General features: G+C 42.9%; 1 protein-coding gene across 1 annotated transcript; it reads left to right on the top strand.

Annotated features, from left to right (window-relative positions):
• The first annotated feature begins 12,735 nt into the window (after positions 1-12,735).
• On the top strand, positions 12,736-20,626 carry LOC102702936 (probable leucine-rich repeat receptor-like protein kinase At5g63930). The gene is given in 5 exon segments (XM_006653519.3): positions 12,736-15,740; positions 16,002-16,382; positions 17,737-17,826; positions 18,145-18,254; positions 18,256-20,626. Coding segments are annotated over 5 exon segments (4,941 nt in total). The 5' UTR covers positions 12,736-12,811; the 3' UTR covers positions 19,687-20,626.
• Positions 20,627-22,160: the final 1,534 nt, after the last annotated feature.

The following is a 22,160-nucleotide window of genomic DNA, read 5'->3' as shown; positions in this document are numbered from 1 at the left end:
GGTCTTTGATAAAATAGCATGAGGGAAGATCGTTTCGTTCGTGTGCGCATTGGCAGCGGCCCTGCGGCCTAAATAATATAAGTTTTCCAAACTCATAATTAAAAAAACGATAATGTCTCTTTAAATTAATTACTACTCTAATACTTTTGAGAGTATAATTTAATTATAGTCATCCGATTAAATTTTACTGTCAAGCATCGGAGAGGGGCTCACCATGCTTATATCTGTCGGCCACATGCGTCAGCCTATCATATATCAGGGCACTGTAAAATCTCAGTGGCAGTCAGCCAATGTGTTTTGACCTATATAGGAGTAGTAGTAGTAGGTAATAGGGCCATGCATGTGTGTCAAATCGGTTACACATGCCCTGCTAGCTGCCAGCCAATGTGATGCGAGGACAGGGCAGATAAACACACTATTCACAGAATCCACAAAAAGGAGATCGATCGATGGCTTATGGAGTGTTTAGATCGTAAAATTTTTGCAACAAATATCACGTCAGATGTTTGACCAGATATTAAAAGGGGTTTTTGGACACAAATGAAAAAACAAATTCCACCAAGAAATTGCGAGACGAATCTTTTGAGGCTAATTATGCCGTCATTAGCATATATTTGTTATTGTAGCACTTATGACTAATTATGGTCTAATTAGTCTTAAAAAATTCGTCTCGCGATTTCTCCCATAACTGTGTAATTAGTTTTTTGGTTCATCTATATTTAATGCTTCATTTAAATATCAAAGATTTGATATGATATATTTGAAGAAACTTTTTGAAAACTAAACAAGGCCTTAAGTCACTTAGTACGTGCGCGCACACACACTGCTTTCAGCGACGCGAAATCTCAGTTTTTTCTGTAGCGCAACAGTAGGGGTGTAGCACAATATCAAAGACGAGATGGTTGATGAGATGGGTTGTGGGTGGCAAAACCACTAAGGCGTCCCGGGCTGCATGCACGAGTTGGACGGCTCGATCGGTCCAAGTGTGTCCAGCGAACACGGCTAGATGATGATACGTTCTCATGTAATGTTTAAGTACTTTTGCTTTACACGTCGTGCGTGCTTGCTTTCGGAGAGATATTTCCTCATATCAGCCCAAGGTCTTAAAGTGATCGATCGATCGGTGCCAGATATTAGGTTGCCGGCCGAAACTTTATTATTTGTCTAGACGAATATATGTGGATTACAGGGTTACGGATAACGCATGATGGGAGTATAATGGTAGGGCTAACCCATGACTGATCAGCAAAAGCTACGCGAAGCTAGGTTCAAAACTGTGAGCTTGCCCGTTCGATCGGCATCTAATCCCTAGCAATTATTGAAAGAAGGTTTCGATCGATTTGAGCACGTTCTGGCTGACGATCCATGAAGCTCAATCTCTAGCTATGATGTATTTCGCCGTTTTCTATATGATAAGACGTTTTGAAAGTTTAACATAACTTATTAAAAAACTAGAAACATATATCATATTAAATTAGTTTTGTTAAATAGAATATTAAATATATTTTTAAAGGATATTTGTTTTCCATTAAAAGTATTGCTATGGATTTTATTAAAATTAAAGATACTCAACTTTAAATAAACGGATAAAGTACGAGATAATCACCCGCCGTAATAATCTCCTCCGTCCAACAAGCCCGACGCACACACGGACACGTCCACAAATCGATCTCCCGCGTGCACCGAAGTCTTATGAAAACCATGCGAGAAAAGCAGGACAACCGCCGAAAATCCGCGCCCTTCAGCAATGCCTGACTATACATACTCTCGACCACCGACCGGCACCGTACCGGCACGCATGCACCCGCCGCGCGGACGAACCACCACCGCCTTGCCCGCGTAGCGTCGCGGCCGCATCCTCCTCCTCCACCCCTCCCTCCTCTGCTCTTCCTGCCTTGCCCGACGGCCGTCACGTGCCGAATAGCTCGGTGGTCGCAGTGCGCGCACGCACGAGAAGACGACGAGTTTAACAATAAGACTAGTATACTCCTACCAGAGTACCAGTAGTAAAGTGGCGTGCGCGTGCGCGAGGCGGGGCCAAAAGGCGGCCTATGCTAGGCTACGGCAACTCGGCGAGCGTGAGTGCGGGGGGGGGGGGGGGGGGGGGGGGCGCACGCGGCCGCAAACCGCAAGCAGGCAACCGTCATCGCCGCATTCGCGGGGACCAATTAGTTGGGCGAAGAATGAATCGTGGCGTCGCCGTCGCCGACCCGCGACATGGCCTGTGACCCTCTCGATCGCTCGAGAGCGGTCACATGCAGCGCGTGATCTTGCTACTTGAGTACGGTATATACATCCTCGTCGGTCGTCGGCGACCGCGCGCCGCAGGAAGCGAAGAAGACAGAGTGGCGAGGTTGGCACGCGCGTCAGGCCAGGCTGCAGGCGGGGGGGAAATCGCTATATGCTTCGTTTGCGTTGAAGAAAACTTTGGCGCCGTTGATGGGGGGCTACTGAATTAACGATCGGCCATGTTGGATTAGGAAACAAATTTCTCCTCCATCCACATTCCGCAATAAACAAGATTTCGTACCGTACTTGAACCAATCAATGATCAATCAATAAACAGCCAGGGACCAGAGAGGCACACACACTCCCAACTTACACGACTCCACTCTCGCTTTTAATTCCTTCTAGCAGGAAGAAAAAGAACCACCTCCTCACCACCACTTGCATACCCATGCGTCTCCAAGGGCACATGCGACACATGATCGCTCGTGCCGTTGCTGTCCAGTATTTTGCTCTTTGAAAATCTAACCACGATCTGACACGGCAAAACACTCAAGAGAGCTGATCGAGCTTACTCCACCGCAAGCACGTATTCACTCTGATTCATGTTATAAGACTTTTTAAATTTATTTAGATTTATTTATATGTTAATAAATTTATACTTACATATATATATACATTAATGAATCTACACTAATCTAAAAATTGTTATAGTATAAAACGGATTGAGTAGGTACGTGTGCGCCAGAGTCATTGATGGGCATGTGCGAGGTGGGCGGTCGAACAGGGCCCCAAAATTTATAGGCCCCCACCTTGCATCCCTCAACCTAGTACCAAGCGATAGTTAGAAGTGGAAACAATAGTATCGTCGGTGAGCCATGAATTGCATTATCACAACCTCTCGTATTATATATTCATCTCGTATCATCACGCTCTCTCGTATTCATCTCTTTATCTTGCGTTGTCACCGACGGATGATGCTTTTTAATAGAACTTAAGGTCAACAATATCTTTTTTTTTAGAGTTGATGTTTGTTATATTTCTGCATATTTATATTTGTATTGAAGAATATGTATTTAAGTTATCTATTTGATAAGTAAAATTAGTTTTGCAGACCATTCATTAAAAAGCCCTAATTAGCATTTCGAACCAGACACGGCTCCTTGTGTGCGCGCGGCCATGCAAAGGCGACTACGAGCGCCTAATGAACCAACCCCATGGGCACACGCATGCCTCGACACATTACATCGGTCGTCGTCGATCCCACCCAAGCAACTAAGCAAGCGTACGTGATGAGTGGTCTCTCACGCATGGAGATTCGCTGCTCCAATCACGTCAAAAGACGGGCCGAGACTAGCTTGTCACCGGTATCCATTAGCGAATTGAGGCCGATCGATCGATGTACGTGTGTATAAGATCGAGCTAGCTTGTGTGGATAGGATCAGATCGTTGGCGAGAATATTGTGCGATGTGATCATAAAGCAGATCGATCGAGTCCCCAAAAGGCGTTCGTACGTGTGTAGCTAGGCTGGTCTCAACTATACATACCTAGGAAAAGGGTAACAGCAAGCACAGCACATCACGGACATGTCGACTTCATCGCCAGTAGGCGTGTCAGCGTGTGTGTGTGTGTGTGATGAGATTCATGAGATAGCGGCGTCCTCCTGTGCTCGCGTGAACTGCTGCACGTAAGCACAGATATCATAGTTGACCACTACTCGTGTTATTAGTAGATTGATTGCTTGCTTGGCCGGCTCGGATCGAGATTCTTGCTTTGATCCCACTCATCTTGTTCATTGCTATTGCTTCCTGTGATGATGGGTTACGAGGGGGTATTGATTATGTGTTCTTTTCACCGAAAAGTACATTATTCTAAACCTTTAAGCGTTTAAAAATTGTTCATCTAAAATAGTTGGACGAGTTAGGTCTGCAGGCATGCAGCGTGCAGCATGCGTTTTAGAGGTGAAAACAAACCAAATGGTGGTCAATTTTGTTTAGCGGTTTAGGGGTGAAGACGTGAGTTGATTTGCTATTGAAAGTTGTTTGCAAGATAAGGCGGGCCCAGACAAGAATACTTCGGATGGAAACACCCAATTTACGGCTAAGAAGGGAAAAAACATCACTTTATTTTGTGCAAGCCTCTTGTTATTTGTTCCTATTGTACCCTTAATTAACGACCTGCTACTTCATATTCTAAATTTGTAAAACCATGGGTATTATATAGTCCAAGTTATATAAAACTATAGAAATTTTGGTACATCTTACATAAGCCCGAGTATATTATAGTCCAATAATTACACAAAAGTATACACCTTCCATCAATGGCCAATTTGATTTGCAACTGGCGCAGGAAAAAAAATGCAACTTCGGTTGGATTATCAAAATTTTGTATACTATGTATCAAAGAACTCATAAAATTGAGATTTGATTTTAGAACTCATAAGTATGATAAACAAAAAAAGTTGATTAGGTTTATGTGCCATATTCCAAAACCGTTGTGTTTTTGTGAAACAAGGATAAAATTAGTGTGATTATATGAGATGAAATTTACTTTTATAGAGATTTCATTATTTAAATGAGCAGTCCATGAATTAATTTATATGGTAAAAAATTGTTTACGGCCAGCAATGGCTTAAAATGAGGTCAAATATTTTGGCTATAGCATCTACATCCACATACCATAGCACTGGTGTCTACTTTTTTTTTCAGTTACACAATACCTTGCTAATGAGTTATAGAAGTTGTCCGTATAAATTAACCAACTTCTAAAGTGAGATAACCACGAGGAAGTGGTAAAGCGTAATAGGTTGGACCATCCTACTAAAGAAAACAGCCACCACCTTCCTAATCAGTTGCTCAGAATATTAAACAAATTGTTCTCTTCGTTAGTAACAGCAATAATGATTAATTATATTGTATCCATTCTTTCATTGTTATGATATGAGATATCTCGTAAGGGTGTACTTATTACCTCAGCACCAGTACTATATATATCAAATCTTATAACTGTATATATGGATAAAATACCGAATATATGGAAGAAGTACCTGGTAAAAAATAGATGTCTTACTCGGTCCTGCCAAAGTTATTCATATAGTATACGTACTTATCTCTCTTGTTCTACTTTAACAGGGGGCAACCATGAGTATTGAAATAAGACCTTTGGGAGGGGAGGACAATCCAACCTTGATAGGCTAATAGATATTGATGGGCAATTAGGAGACAAACAACACAATCCCATCGAGTCAATATTGAAAACACATGATAATACCTAGTTACTGATAACCATGCTAGCTCGTGTAACCACGCTGACGTACTAGACTAGCTAGGATTTTATCCTTCTATGTCGTATTTATGAGATTGGTCTAAATGAAATTCACCACGGCAAATAGGAGCATGGCTATTACCCGTCATCATAAGGCCCAAACATGCATAAAAACCCCATGTCCTTCATGTTGCTAGTATCGCATATACATAGTATTGACAAATCCTACGTCCTCAAATATAATAGTCGGATCGCTATTTGATGACATATTATCCTATCCTAAGTAGTACACACATGGCTGAGAAGGCATACAATTGTTTGGTGCTTTAGCTTCCCAATGACATTTGAAGCATAAATTTTGGTTGTGTTCTTTTCTGCAGCTTATTACTAAAATATTTTTTGACTTTTATATGCACACTTTTTGAATTTCTGAATAATACATTTATTGTAAAAAGTTTATACACAAAAGTTCATCATCTCATATTTCTAAACGACACTTTTAACTTTATAATAGTTAATTCTATCGTTCATAGCATTAAATAGCTACCAAAAAATTAGATATTATTTCATCTTTCATCTTCCATAGTAGTTAACTCCATTGTTTGCATGTACTTTATCCATTAACTCATGAATGAGATCACTGTAATTCATAAATTTATTCCGATTGTTAACTTTCATATATATTCTAGAGATCTCTCAAATGAATTATGTATCCGTACCTTTTTTTTCACCTGTAATCGATTTCATTCCGGAAGCCACTTCTATATTTGCTTGGAACATTCGGTACGGGTCGATACCAGTGTAAGTAGGTTTTGGGCTTAACAAAATAATATAGCCTTATCAATAATAATCTAATAAATCAAATTTAAGAATTATGAATTTATCTAGTAATTCAAAAGAAAGTTGAACTGACATTGCCGTTAGTTTGTATATATAAGACCAGTTAGAACAAGTGGCAACTCAAATTTTGGTCGGTGTTGAAACTGGTGCAATGGACCAAATGACTTCGCGGTTAGGAGATGTACATCAATAGGTTTAGGCCTCATCTTTTTCCTCTGGTTATCGGTCAAAGTTTAAAATTTTGCCAAAAATTTAGAGTTAATTTTAAAGTTTTCATCTTAATTTATTTTTTAGTAGTTGATTTTAGATCGCTAGAAACACGTATATTAAAGATTTTTGGGTGATTGTTTGACTTTTTATGAAAAAGTCAAATATTTGCTAACGAAAAATAATTTATGAATAAATTTTTTATATACATATCCTTAGTAATATAAAAGTCAATACTGAAAAATAAAATTCGGTGAGAAACCTTAAAATTAACTTTAAATATAAGGTTAAAAATTTAAATTATGGCTTATAAGCATAATTGAAAAGGTGAGATTTTGTTCATAAATAATTTTTTCTTTACAAATATACCATTTGAATTTTTTCACGAAATAAAACAATCACTGGGTTAGATAACAGAACCTACCTATTGGTCATTCCAATCGGTACCAGAATGGAATTGATAAGCTTGGTTCTTTGGAGACTGAACTCTAGCATTTGTTAAGAAGATGAACACGAGAGGAAAATTCTATGATCTGAACCTAAGACAAGTGGAATATTATGTTACGCTGGATCGTTCCAAAAATTTTTCACTACACCAGTGTCTAGGTTAGGCTAGAACACGTAAGATATATATGGATGTATTAATTTTGTTTTCTATTTATTTTCTATTATAAGATATTCTGATTATTACCAGATTTACGTGATGCATGTTTAATGAATAGATACATATATGAAACATGTATACTATTGATTAATGAATATATTTAGTGGCGCAAAATTATCTAAAAGTATGAAACGAGCAATTTTACAGTCCAATAAAAAGTAATAAAAAGTATCTCGAGATATCGGTACCTCGCGGTACCAATTCGTTTCTGATCGTTGGATCTAACAGCGTACATCCTACTCAGCTAGATCTAATAGTAAAAAATGATTTGGTACCTCGAGTTACTTTTTATTTTTTATTGAACCGGAACAAATCTCATACGAAACGGGCGTCCGTACTGTACTTGTTCTTTCCTTTCATGGGTTTTCCATGCCTCCCCTGCTGATTTCCCACTGTAACCGGCTAGCTCAGTCGCTAGTCGCTCCGTGCATGCATCCACCTCGTGGCAGATCAGTAATGCCACGATCCACCTTTCTCTGTCGCTCCCACGGTCATTTTCCCTGCGCCGCTTGCTCGATCCTGCGCTCACCGCAAGAGCGAGCCGAACAGAATAGTTGGAGAAAACCAGCAAACGGGACCAGCGGAATGCTACGTCGCCGTCCTCGGTTGATTTCTCGTGCTACAAAAGCCTATCCTGATTAATTAATTAATCGATCTCCCCTCGTTCGCTTAGCTTTGTTAATCCGGTAGATGGACTGATTTCTTCTTTCCACTAGAAAATTGGCCCCCTCCCAAAAATATTATTTGTGCTGAATACAGTGGCTACATTACAAGTGTATATAGCGTCTCAAGACTGGAATCTGTAGTAGTGACTGCATGCTGTCTAAGATGCTGACACATATAACAGCTTATTATCGGGGGGTTTTTTTTTCTGTTGACCTAACAACATCGTCCAAGCTAGCGACTACTACCTGAACATCGTCCAAGCTAGATAAAATACTTATATGTAGCATGCACTCATGATGCATGATGTAACAGGGGCATGCCTGAATCTATTTTTATTTGGTCATGGCTACGGGATTGAAGCTAAACGAAACGCGGAAATTATAATACGGGCAGCTGGGTCATCTTTGAAATTTCGGGGCACACTGATTGAATGCTCGCTTCGTACGTACGTACGTGGAGGTCAGATCTGCGTGGTAGGTGTAACACATCCAGCTCCAGAAGCAACAAAAAGTTTGCGATTTTTTTTTTTTTTGAAGAGTAAAAGTTTGCGATTGGTCGTGCTGCCAAAGTTCACTCATGCGGGGCCAATGGCCAGGAGATCGAGGGTTCCTCTCGTCATGTGATCTTCTCAGTAACAAATAGACCGCGTTCTCTGGTAAATTAACTTATTCCGGTATAGAAAACATATTAATAGATTAGTACATAATTAATTAATTAATTAATAATTATTTAAAATAATATAAATTAATATGATTTTCTTAAAACAACTTTTTTATAGAAATTTTTGCAAAATATACACCGTTAGCAGTTCGGGAAGCATGCGCGTGAAAAACGATGAATTTTAGTTAACTTACACCCATGGACGAACGTGGCCATAGAATCATAAGCAATACGACCCGGTTGACATTGAAAATAATAACAACGTGTCCCGCCTGGTCTTCTATCCGATTGTTGTATTTCCTGTTCGATTCGGTCTTTAATCATAGTTTAATCTCCAACCGTAATTATCGAAATTATGTCGTTAACGCACCCATATATTAACTTATTGAGTAATTCAACGTCTTTCAAAAGTTATTAGAAGATACCACATGTTTTTGTAATCTAAAATTTGATACCTACCTATACTTTATATTCAAGTTGTCAAAATTTTGACAACAAATTTTGGTATTTAGATACTTTTTTAAACATAATAAAAATTATCTTAACTTATCATGTTATATGAAAGTTAAGCAAGGTAGGGTATTTTCTGGCATTCCAAATGAAAAATGCAAACGACATGCTTGCAAATGGTCAAAAATTTACTAATAAACTTTTATGTACGTGTTCATATTGATCTAAAACACAATACTGAAAAATAAACTATAATAAAATCTCTTAAGATTAACTTCAAATTAAAAATTAAAAATTTGAATTTTGATTAGCGAGATAATCTCGATCTCAATCGCCACGACGTTCTCCAGCTAGAAACGACTCGCTCGTCGTACGAAGTGATCGAACAGAAGCTTCCCTGCCCCCACAAACGAGCCGCTTTGCACTGGACAGGTTTGCGAGGCCGGCCATGCACGTGAAACGGCGATCGATACAACATCTGTCTCCTTCCAAAACCTGTGGTGCCCACGCGTAAAAAGAACCCTACTGCCGTCGCGTTGATCCAGGTGATTAAAGAAGAAGGAGAAGGAAAAAAAAAGAGTACTCGCTCCGTCTCAAAATAAACCAATTTTTCACTCTTTACTTACAATTTTTGACTCTTCGTCTTATTTAAAAATTTTTTTGATTGATATTTTTATTTTTATTAGATGATAAATCATAAATAGTATTTTACGTGTGACTATTTTTTTCTAATTTCCTGAAAAATTTTTAAATAAGACGAATAATTCTGGACACGGAAACCGGAAAATTTGTTTTTTTAACCGATGGAGTAAACTACAAGGCACTCTCCCGCTCGCGTGGTTACACCTAGGCCTAGCAAATCTCTCCGCTCGGAGGGAGCGCTGCGTTGCACACACTCGCACGCACGTAAAGGCTTCCTTTTTGTGCGATCTCAGATCACACCCCTTTTTTCTTTCTTTCTTTCTCTTGCCACTCACTCACGCACCCCGAGGGCTACAGTGTAACCAGTACGGACTGCTGTTGTGCTGGAGTAGTAAACCGTAGCACAAACAGGCCTCGATTTTTTGGGGTTGGTCAGACCGTCAAAGACGACGAAACGAGGTGCGGAGTTTCGGTTAATCCCAACCAGTCTCCTAGTAGTACTAGTACATGGCTAGCTAGTCACTAAGATACTAACCGTAGGGAGGGTAACTATCGTAATCAAGCATTAACCATGTCCCAACGAGACGCATACACTATAAATTACGTTGCTCTACTACATTACTGGAGTACTAGTACTGGCATACAACAATACAGTCAAAAGCTGTCATCGTTTCGCAGTTACACCGCTTATAAGCCATAATTTAAATTTTAGAACTTAATTTCAAGCTTAATTTTCTATATCATGTTTTTTATAACTTTTGTTTTTATAGTCGCTATAGAAATGTATATAAAAATTTTATATGTAAATTATTTTCGTTTGAAAAACGTGTTTTAAACACCAATAGAGAGAGCGCGCATCATCAATAGGGCATAGGGTTCCAAAGGTGTGCGTGCGCTGGCTTTCATTTTCTGTCGAGCACAGACACCCGTGCAGTCACGTAGGGCGGTACGCAACAGCTGACCTCACTCGTGAGCCATGACAACAACGACCAATCAATCAGCCCCGCCCCGTAAACCGCCCATCCAAACCCGCCGGGAGACGCATAAAAATGGATCGATCGGACGCCTCCCCGTCTTTGTCTCTATGGCGGCCAAAGCAAGCGACCTCCCGAACCTTCTTCCTCATCATCCTCTACCATCGAATCACACAGTAACGTCTATTAAGGCCTCGTTTCGTTCTCAAAATATTTTTTCAAAAATATCCTATTAAATCTTTAATATCTAAATAAAACATTAAACATGGATAAAAAAAAACTAATTACATAGTTACGGAAGAAGTATTAAGACGAATCTTTTAAGTCTAATTAGTCTATGATTAGCCATAAGTGCTACAGGACCAGCATGTGCTAATGACAGATTAATTATGCAAGATTCGTCTGACGGTTTCTAGGCTAGCCGTGACATTTGTTTTTTTATTCGTGTCTGAAAACTCATTTCGATATCCAGTCAAACATCTGACGTGACATTTCTCCCAAAATATTTTGCATCTAAACGGGGCCTAATTCATAAGAGAACGAAAATTACTGTGTCCATAAAAAAACTCAATCTAAAAAAGATGTTATCTCTCCTAGTACAATATATCTAGATAAATTTGCTATACTAGAAGGATCATACGTCTTTGGGACGAGATAAGTGTACTGCAATAATCAATACAAGGGATAATTATAAATTTATTATTAATTTAAAACGTTATTTAAAAAAATTAAAAAATATCACTATAACTGTTATTATATCCTTGCAATACAGCACGAGTGCGCAACACTGTGCTCTCCTTCTGCCTCACTCCTCCGTCCGTCTACGTAGGACAAATCTACGAGTTGGTAGTAGTAAAACCGAACATTAGTACTACAAGTACATATAAACAGGAGAAATTAAAGAAGGGAGGGAGAAAAAAACAACGGGAGCTAAAACTAAAAGTGCTGGGTGGGGCCGGCAGGATTAGGACGAAAAGCAAAGCAGTGCAGAGCGAGAGAGCGAGAGGGAGAGAAGAAAAGCAGAGGGAGCGAGAGGGAGAGGGAGGAAAGGAGGGGCTAGATCGAGAGGAGAGGGACCGCCCGCGATCGCTACGCCTCGCAGGCTTGAAAGCGTGCTTGCCTGCCATTTCCAGCTTCCAATTCCTCCCTCCCTCCCATCTCCATCTCCCTCTCCCACCTCCGCCACCTCTTCTCCTTCCTTCCTTCCTCCCTCCTCCACGACGACGCGCCCGCCCGCCTGTGTTCCTCGCTCATTCATTCCCCTCGTGGCTGGTGGATGCGCGCGCGCGCGCCCGGCCGCCACGCCGTGCGCGACAGTAGTGCTCGAGCGGGGGGCAGGCAGCGGAGAGCGGCAGCGCGAACCCAGCAGCCAGCAGCGGCGGGAGTCACGCGTCGGTGAGTTGCCGCCTTTGTCGCATTACTGTTCTCCTCTCCGCCCCACGGTGCTCCTCGATCGCTGTTCCCCGTGCCGCCTTTGTGTCTCGCCGTGCGCTGCGCGGCGCGGGAGCTGGAGTGGGAAAAAGAAGGCTTCGGCTCCTTTTCTTTTCCTCCCGCGATCTGCTTCCGGTGGGGGGGTGGTGGTGCGCGGCGGTGTGTTCCTGGGACCCTCCCGGGGATGGGCCGGGGGGCTCCCGTGATTCGGGGAGCGGTGGGGGCTTGTCTCCTCCTCCCCAGCGCTTCGCGTGGGGTTTCCCTGTTCCGCTAAATTCCTTCACTGCTGGGAATGGTGGGTGCGATTGGTGGCCGCCTGCTCCTGTTTGTTCTGATCTGATTCTTGATGAGCTCATGCCACGGCTAACCATTCCTGGTCATGGGATCGGATTCTTGCTGTGTCTGGCCGTGCTTCTTCTCGGTGGTGTGAGCTTCTTGATTCGGATGGCCTAAATTCAGTTCTGTCCCAGCTTTGAGCGATTCGGTGGCTCCATTTTTCAGAACTGAGTAGATGAGTTCAGATGTTTTTGCTGCCTTGTTTTATAGTGTCCAGTAGTAGTCTGAAGTCTGAACAAAAGACAATGCAAAAGTAGTTCCTTGTTAGCTTGCAGACAGTTCCAGGTCTTAGAATCTTTCCCAATCCAAAAGCTGATCTTTTTTTTTTCTGTCTCTTGCTGCACGTTTTTACTCCTCTTTGCATCCTATTCCAGGTCGTCGAGATGCGGCAGCTCATGAGGTCGTAGAGGGAGGTTCGGGCTCTGGTTCCACCGCGAGCATTGTGAGCGGATGATGGGCTCTGCGGCTGCTCACACGCCATGGGCTCTGCAGCTCGGTGTGGTGCTGACCTTCCTGCTGGCCACTGGCTCCCAGGGGCTGAACCATGAGGGCTGGCTTCTCCTGACGCTGAAGAAGCAGATGGTTGATACCTTCCACCACCTTGACGACTGGAGCCCGGGGGATCCATCGCCGTGCGGGTGGAAGGGTGTCAACTGCTCGTCGGGGTCCAAGCCGGCGGTGGTGTCCCTCAACCTCAGCAACATGAACCTGTCGGGCACCGTCGACCCGGGCATTGGTGATCTGGCAGAGCTGACTTACCTTGATCTGTCATTCAATGGGCTGTCTGGTACTATCCCTGCAGAGATTGGGAATTGCTCGAAGTTGGTGGGGCTCTACTTGAACAACAACTACTTTCAGGGCACGATCCCTCCCGAGCTCGGGAAGCTAGCTATGCTGACCACATTCAACCTGTGCAACAACAAGCTCCTTGGCGCAATACCTGATGAGATTGGTAACATGGCATCACTTGAGGACCTGGTAGGGTACAGCAATAACCTCTCCGGTTCTATACCCCGTTCTATCGGTAGGCTCAAGAACCTGAGAACGGTCCGGTTAGGTCAGAATGCGATATCTGGTAACATTCCTGTGGAGATAGGTGAATGCCTCAACCTGACAGTGTTTGGTCTTGCACAAAACAAGTTAGGAGGGCCATTGCCTAAGGAGATTGGGAAACTGAGTCTCATGACAGACTTGATATTGTGGGGAAATCTTCTTTCTGGTGTGATTCCCCCCGAGATTGGAAACTGCATAAATCTTAGGACAATTGCCCTCTATGACAATAATCTAGTTGGTTCTATTCCTTCAACAATTGGGAAAATCCAGAACCTTCAGAGGCTGTACCTCTACAGGAATTTATTAAATGGTACAATTCCATCAGAAATTGGGAATCTTTCTCTTGCAGAAGAGATTGACTTTTCAGAGAATGCTTTAACTGGTGGTATACCAAAGGAATTTGGCAACATTCCACGATTGTATTTACTCTATCTCTTCCAAAACCAACTCACTGGGCCTATTCCTACGGAGTTGTGTGTATTGAAGAACCTGAGTAAGCTTGATCTTTCGATCAATACACTCAGTGGCCCAATTCCAGGCTGTTTTCAGTACATGAGCAAGCTAATTCAATTGCAACTCTTCAACAATATGCTGTCAGGTGACATACCTCCAAGATTTGGTATCTATAGCCGACTTTGGGTGGTGGATTTCTCAAACAACAATATAACTGGGTTGATACCTCGAGACCTTTGCAGGCAATCGAACCTTATTTTGTTGAATCTGGGGTCTAACAAACTGATTGGGAATATTCCCCATGGAATCACCAGTTGTAAGTCCTTGGTGCAGCTTCGTCTCGCTGATAACAGTCTGACAGGAAGCTTCCCAACTGATCTCTGCAATCTGGTGAATTTGACAACAATTGAGCTAGGTCGAAACAAGTTCAGTGGGCCTATTCCTCCTCAGATAGGCAATTGCAAGGCTCTTCAAAGGCTTGACCTAACAAACAATTACTTCACATCAGAGTTGCCCCAAGAAATAGGTAATCTGTCAAAGCTTGTTGTCTTCAATATTTCATCCAATAGACTAGGAGGAAGCATACCATTGGAAATTTTCAATTGCACTATGTTGCAGCGTCTAGATCTCAGCCAAAATAGTTTCGAAGGTTCATTGCCAAATGAAGTTGGCAGGCTTCCTCAGCTGGAGCTGCTATCATTTGCTGACAATAGGCTCTCTGGGCAGATACCACCTATTCTTGGTAAACTTTCACATTTGACAGCTCTACAGATTGGTGGCAATCGATTCTCTGGTGGAATACCAAAGGAGCTCGGACTGCTCTCAAGCCTGCAGATCGCCATGAATTTGAGTTATAACAATCTTTCCGGCAACATACCATCAGAGCTTGGTAATCTTGCCTTATTAGAAAATTTGTTTCTCAATAATAACAAATTGACTGGTGAAATCCCAGATACTTTTGCAAATCTGTCCAGTTTGCTTGAGTTCAATGTCTCCTACAATAATCTCACTGGTGCTCTCCCCACTATACCGCTGTTTGATAACATGGCTGCAACCAGCTTTCTGGGAAACAAAGGGTTATGTGGCGGACAACTTGGCAAGTGTGGGTCTGAGTCAGTGTCTTCTTCCCAGTCATCCCATTCAGGTAGTCCCCCTTTGGGCAAGGTCATAGCCATCGTTGCTGCTATTATTGGAGGAATTTCACTTATTCTTATTGGTATAATCGTGTACCATATGAGAAAACCACTAGAAACAGTAGCTCCTTTGCAAGACAAGCAAATGTTTTCTGCTGCGTCTAACATGCAGGTTGCCACCAAGGATGCATATACATTTCAGGAATTAGTTTCTGCTACAAATAATTTTGACGAGAGTTGTGTCATTGGAAGGGGTGCTTGTGGAACAGTGTACAGAGCCATCTTGAAGGCTGGACAGACAATTGCTGTAAAGAAGTTGGCTTCTAACAGAGAAGGAAGCAACACAGACAACAGTTTCCGTGCAGAGATCCTTACTCTAGGAAAGATAAGGCATCGAAATATTGTGAAGCTATATGGGTTCATCTATCACCAGGGTTCCAACCTTCTGTTGTATGAATACATGCCAAGAGGAAGCCTTGGGGAGTTACTTCATGGGCAATCTTCTTCACTTGATTGGGAGACACGCTTCATGATAGCCCTAGGGGCAGCTGAAGGGCTTTCTTACTTGCATCACGATTGCAAACCTCGCATCATACACCGTGACATAAAATCTAACAACATTTTACTTGATGAGAACTTTGAAGCACATGTTGGTGATTTTGGATTGGCAAAGGTGATAGACATGCCATACTCAAAGTCAATGTCTGCGATTGCTGGTTCATATGGATATATAGCACCGGGTGAGTCTTTTATTGTTACTTTAATACTTGTTTCTGGTATAGCTCTTTAACTGTTTGACTTCAATTGTTCATAAAATCCAAGGTTACTATAGAGGCAAAATATGTTGCTACCTCCATTTCACAATGTTTTTCCATTTTTGTAATGTGTCGTGCTGATTTACTTTGTACCAATCCCTGTTTGATTATGTTGATTCTGCTTTGACTAGCAGTAAGTACGTGATTGCTTCTTACAAAGTACTAACCTAGTTCTCCGCTGATCAGAATATGCATACACCATGAAGGTTACTGAAAAAAGTGATATATACAGCTACGGTGTCGTGCTGCTGGAGCTGCTAACCGGACGTGCCCCTGTACAACCATTAGAATTGGGAGGTGATCTGGTAACTTGGGTGAAGAATTACATCAGGGACAATTCTTTGGGTCCAGGCATTCTTGATAATAATCTGGATTTAGAAGACAAAACATCTGTCGATCATATGATTGAGGTCTTGAAAATTGCATTGCTATGTACTAATATGTCTCCATATGACAGACCACCGATGCGGCATGTTGTAGTTATGTTAAGTGAGTCTAAAGATAGGGCCAGGATGAGCTCTTCATCCTCACCTGCTTCTGATCATTCTTCAAAGAAGGATAACTCATGATGTATTTATATATTATGTTCAATTAGTCAGGGCAATGCCCTTTTACTCCCACTTTCTCGTTACTTATAGGAATTTTGGGAGTTTGCATTCATTCTTTGTCATAATTTCCTAGTGAGATAAATAAAACTGACTCATACGGTAACTCCTGTACATCAAGTGTCCCACAACACGTCCTTTGGAATAAGGTAGAATTCCCTCTAGGTTTTAATGGATAACGTTATTAAATTTTAGATATAGGTTTGACTATTCATCTTATTCAAAAAAGTTATAACTTATTATTTATTGGGAATGACTATACGACGGAATATCCGTCGGAGAACGGGATAGTTAAAGTCCAAACCGATCCAAAACCACATCGCCGGAACCAAACGTGTGCAGCGTGGAGGCGTGCGCGGAGGAGATAAATCATTAACCGTCCTGTTCGTACGGTATGTCGTACGAGAGCTTTTCCGTTATTTATTTTGCTATGATTTATCCTATCAACAACAGGCACTTTGATCATGATTTATATATTTTTTTTATTTTTTACATACAGTTTTGAATAAAATCAAATGAATGTTAAAAAGTTAACGCATCAAACATTAAAAACAGGAGCAGGAGGGAGTATTAGTGGTGTAGCTATTCATGGCGGACGTACAGTTATTTATTTCTTTTATCTGATTTTGGTCTGAGCTTCTTTCTTGTAGCTCCTTTTTCTTGAGTTCACTATCCAGTTGTAAAAGTGTAATACATATGTAGTAGTATTGTGCTACTAGTTGAAAGAACAAAATACCTGTTAATAATGTTACCCTTCGTCTGCTTGGATATATCTGGTTCTCTCTATCAAGTTGGTTTCTGCTCAGGACAGCTGCAGCCTGCAGGCTCCTCTCAGTCTGCTTCAATCAACTCGGCTACCGTTTGCAAACCTTCCAAATTTCACCTGCGGCCGCTATGTATAGTACTGATGTTACAAAGAGTACTGTTTTACGAGATCAGCCAGCGTAGTCTGTTTCAAGAAAGTAATTTGTCAGGGTAGAATCCCTTATACCAGTAGTCCAGTGCAGCGCAGATATTGCATTGACAGGTGAAATAAGGGTATTCAGATCTGCCATTATGTCAATTGCATCGGAGTATGGAACTTGTTATAAAAGTTAGCCAAAGAAAGCAAAATCACAACTAACATTTTTATATAATCATCAGACCTTGATCAACTCAAACATAATAGATGATGACACAAGAACACACAATATTTGTTGGATGTATTAACTTGTTCATATGACTGCAAGTAAAAAAGGTTATTTTCATACCAGATGAATTCAAGTTTGTCTATTTGGTGATAATATCGAATTATCGATTATCTCTTTATGGAGCAGATAAATCAAATTCAAGACAGATGAAGATAAATCAAATTCAAGACAAAGATGAAGATGAACATGTTCTTCAGAGTGTCGGGGATGTGCCAGGTAAGGAGTCCAATCTTGCTTAGTAAGACGTAAATGTGTGTGTCTATTAGGTTAGGATTGAACCTCATTAATAAATATCATGTACTCTTGTGTCATCATCTGATTTATCTGAGCTGGTCAATGTCTGCTAAGATTGAAAATGTTAAGTCATGATTTCACCTTTTATTAGGCTAACATGACTGATGAAGATCTACTGCTCAAGGCCCGAACTTGTTTGATCATGGCGTTATAGTGCACAGTTCAGTTGAGCGAAACTGAGAAGAGTTGGAGGAAGGAATCTGTCACGTCTCACCCCGTAAGTGGAGGGCGCCTTTCCAGTCATCCCGCGCGTCAGCGTTTGTTCAGCGGCAGCGCGGGAGCCGCATCACTCTCAGCGTCCACTTCCACCGAACCGAAGACCCTGGCGTCGTCCACGGTCCACATCCACCCATGGCGGGAGAGGAGGCGAGGAACCTGCACGTCGTGCTCTTCCCCTTCCTCGCGCACGGCCACATCCCGGCGTTCCTCCGCCTCGCCGGCCACCTCCAGGCGCTCCGCCCGGGCCTCGACGTCACCCTCGTCTCCACCCCACGCCTCCTCGGCTCCCTCTGCCCCCCGGGAGCCACCTCCCCTCCTGTCCAGCTCCACGCGCTCCCCTTCACGCCCGCCGATCACGGCCTGCCCGATGGCGCCGAGTCCCTCGCCGACCTCCACGTCCATCAGTTCATCACCTTCTTCCAGGCCTCGGAGTCCCTCCGCCCGGCCTTCGATGGCTTCGTCGCTGGCATCGCGTCCCCAGTCTGCATCATCGCCGACGCCTTCTTCGCGTGGACGGCCGACGTCGCGCGCGCGCGGGGGGCGTCCCACGCCGTGTTCCTCCCCGGAGGCGCCTTCGGTAACGCCGTCTTCTTCTCCGTGTGGGAGCACCTCCCGCACACACTCACGGCCGGCGACGAGTTCCCACTGCTCGACTTCCCTGACGTCGTCCTCCACCGCACCCAGCTCCCACGGTTCATGCTCGCCGCGACGGGGACGGACCCCTGGACGGCCTTCTTCCGGCGGGTGATCGCGTCCTGCCGTAAGACCAACGCGGTGCTCGTCAACACCGTCCAGGAACTGGAGCCCTCCGGGCTAGCCATGCTCAGAGCGATCTTCGGTGTCCAGATATTACCAATCGGGCTGGTCCTCACGGCGCCGGCTCCGTCGAAATCGCACGACGACGATGACGCCAGAATCATCGAGTGGCTGGACGCGCACCCCCCGCGCTCGGTCCTGTACATCTCGTTCGGGTCGCAGAACAGCATCAGCATCCATCAGATGGCGGAGCTAGCGCTGGGCCTGGAGGCAAGCGGGCGCCCGTTCCTCTGGGCCGTGCGGCCGCCGGTAGGGTTCGAACCCACGGGTGGATTCGATCCCAGGTGGCTCCCCGCCGGATTCGAGGACCGCATCGCGCAGGCAAGCAAGGGATTGCTGGTGCGCGGCTGGGCGCCGCAGGCGCGGATCCTGGCGCACCCGTCCACGGGCGCGTTCATGACCCACTGCGGCTGGAACTCCATCCTCGAGGGCGTCTCCCACGGCGTGCCGCTGCTCGGGTGGCCGCTGGGGGCCGAGCAGTTCTTCAACGCGATGGTGGTGGTGGAGTGGGGGGTCTGCGCGGAGGTGGCGCGCGGGAACCTGGAGAGCTCGGCCGTCGAGAGAGGGGAGGTGGCCGAGGCCGTGGGGATGGTGATGGGGGAGACGGAGAAGGGCGAGGGGATGAGGAGGAACGCCGGGGCGACCGCGCGCGCGATGGCGGCGGCGTGGCAGGGGCCGGGCGGGTCGTCGGCGGTGAGCTTGGAGGGGTTTCTCAGATGCGTCGAGACGTCCTTGCTCTTGCGCTAAGATGCGTGCTTGTTGACACAGCTTGAATGGCTAGCGATTTCTGCGAGAGGGGAAAACCAGCCGTCTGTAATTACATCGCATATCGCCATGCCAATTCTCTCTTTCAGATTTCTCTCAGTTTTAATGTTTATCAGATGTATTTTTGAATCTTGATTTTAGAATCACTAGCTACTATAGATAGATTTACAATGAGTGGCCACCCGGTGGTTACAGGCACCCGAGACTATAAGAGTTGGGTTTGGTCTTCTGTTCTAAATTTCTAATCTAAGTGAGACGCTGAACCAAGTCAAATAACGTAGGTAAAGATAGAACTACAAGTATTGCTGTGAATTTTCTTCCGCATGACCCGCACGACCACACCTTGTTGGCTGACTCTTTCCAAGCAATGACGTCGCGTCTTGCATCCTCGCTATCTGCAGTCGAGGAATCTCCTTCGAAACTGTCGTTTGTCGCGAGTCCCCTCTCAAACATCATCATTGTCATGGCTCGCTCAATCTTATGCTGCCATGGTTGAGGACATCGTCAAGAGTTTGGAGGCATGAGTTGGTGGCTATGGTTGGGCTTAGGGTAGTGGTGCTAATTAATATGGAGTGCAAAGTTATGACGGCTAGGGTTAGGCTAGCATGCTATCAGGTGATATTGTTAATGGATTGATGAGTGTATATGTTGTAGAGAAGCTGTTGGGCTATTGGATGAGATACTATGAATCAAAGTTAGTCTAATTGGTTAACACAAGAACAAGGTCGAACCACCCAAAAAAGATTGGTATTCGTGTGGTTGAGGCTTGACCAACAATTCGGCTTCAGTCTCTATTTATTATGGATACCTCCTAAATTTTACTAGTGATACTACTAGGTTTTATGAGCAAAATCATTAAGGGTGTGTACGTTGCTACACTAAGAGCAATTTTAATAACATAGTTAGACGTTAAGTCTAATTTATCCATATAAGCAATACATTAAGATGCAACACATTACTTTACAATATCTCTAATACACTAATTTCAACTATTGTTTGCATAATTTAATTTATCTTTTTTCACCCCATCTTTTCACTTGTGCTTATGATTGTAACCCGAAATTTAAATTTTCAACCTTAAATTTGAAATTAATTTTGGTGTTTTTTTAACGAAGTTTATTTTCTACCTTTTACTTTTAAATCGTAAGAATACATATAAAAATTTTGTTCATAAATTATTTTTTATTTACAAATATACCGTTTGGTCTTTTCTTCGAGCATGTACAAAGGTTGCCCTTTACATGAAGGACAGCTTCTTCTCTCTCATTCCTTGTCTTCTCCATCTTACCAGGGTATGGTCCACTGATGATAAAACATAAAAGATTATCAGACATTTTATAATTATTTAATAGTATAAGCGATAAATTAACTAACATAAAAATTAAAAAATACTTTAAAAGATCAATGATGATGAACTTCTATATAAGATTATTTTATAAAAATGCACACTAGTTAGTAGCTCGGAATACGCGCACGCAACGCCTAAGAAAAAGGTTGAGAACGTGACCATGTACGTGCTTTGCCTGTGCTTTGATTTTGTTTGATTTATTTACTTCAGTATTGTGTGATCTTAAATTTGTATGGAATCAATTATCACATACGACTCTTAGTATGGTGTGTCGATTTAGACTTGGATCGCACGTACCATACAAGTTTGTACACCGAAACTGATGCTTTACGTGTTCGTAACTACTACGTCCATTGTATATTATAATATTTTTTATCCTTTTATATTTATATAAATGCTAATAAATCTGAATATATATAAAAAATATATTAATTAATTTGTGTGTAAATCTAGATGTTATCAAAATCTGCTGTTGTACAGAGGGAGTAGATCATCACACTCCCCTCACATGTCCATGTACCGTGAGTTTATTTCTCTCAATTAGATTTGAGTTTTAGTGGGGCTTGCTACAGTTACCTGATTCAGGTGGGCCTTTAAGGTAGTTGGACTTGAAAATCCGCGCTAAACAGGCCCCAAAAAAATCAGGCTGAATTCTCCAGCCCATCCTAACTCTCAATGTATAAAAAGAAGAAGAAGAAGAAGAAGCTGAGAATCGTTGTTCATGTAAAAAAAATCGTTGTAATGGGAAAAAAAAAATCAAACCTGAATGTCAAAGTTACGAATCAATCCTGATACCCATAGTTATACTTATACCTGATACTCCGTACATCTTTGTTCTGGTTTCCGCTCCAGAAATCGTAGTTCTTTTTTCTTTTTATCTTTAAACATTGTCAGAAAAAAGAGCCCGATGCTGGGACTCCGCAGACTGCAGGTCTGCAATGTTGGGGTGACCGGTTACAAATACAACCGATTAGCTTAAGATCTACTCCTGGCGCATCGATCAGCTGGACAGCGATCTCACGTGATCCGGTGATTCGCCACCCAAATCCCCACCAATCGATCAACCTTTCCTGCGACGCTTAACCCCAACGAATCCAACGTTTTCCGT

Source organism: Oryza brachyantha, chromosome 4 (genome assembly GCF_000231095.2).
Source record: "Oryza brachyantha chromosome 4, ObraRS2, whole genome shotgun sequence".
Taxonomy (NCBI): Eukaryota; Viridiplantae; Streptophyta; class Magnoliopsida; order Poales; family Poaceae; genus Oryza; species Oryza brachyantha.
The sequence above is the reverse complement of the archived record's forward strand: the minus strand, read 5'-3'. Positions and strand labels throughout refer to the sequence as shown.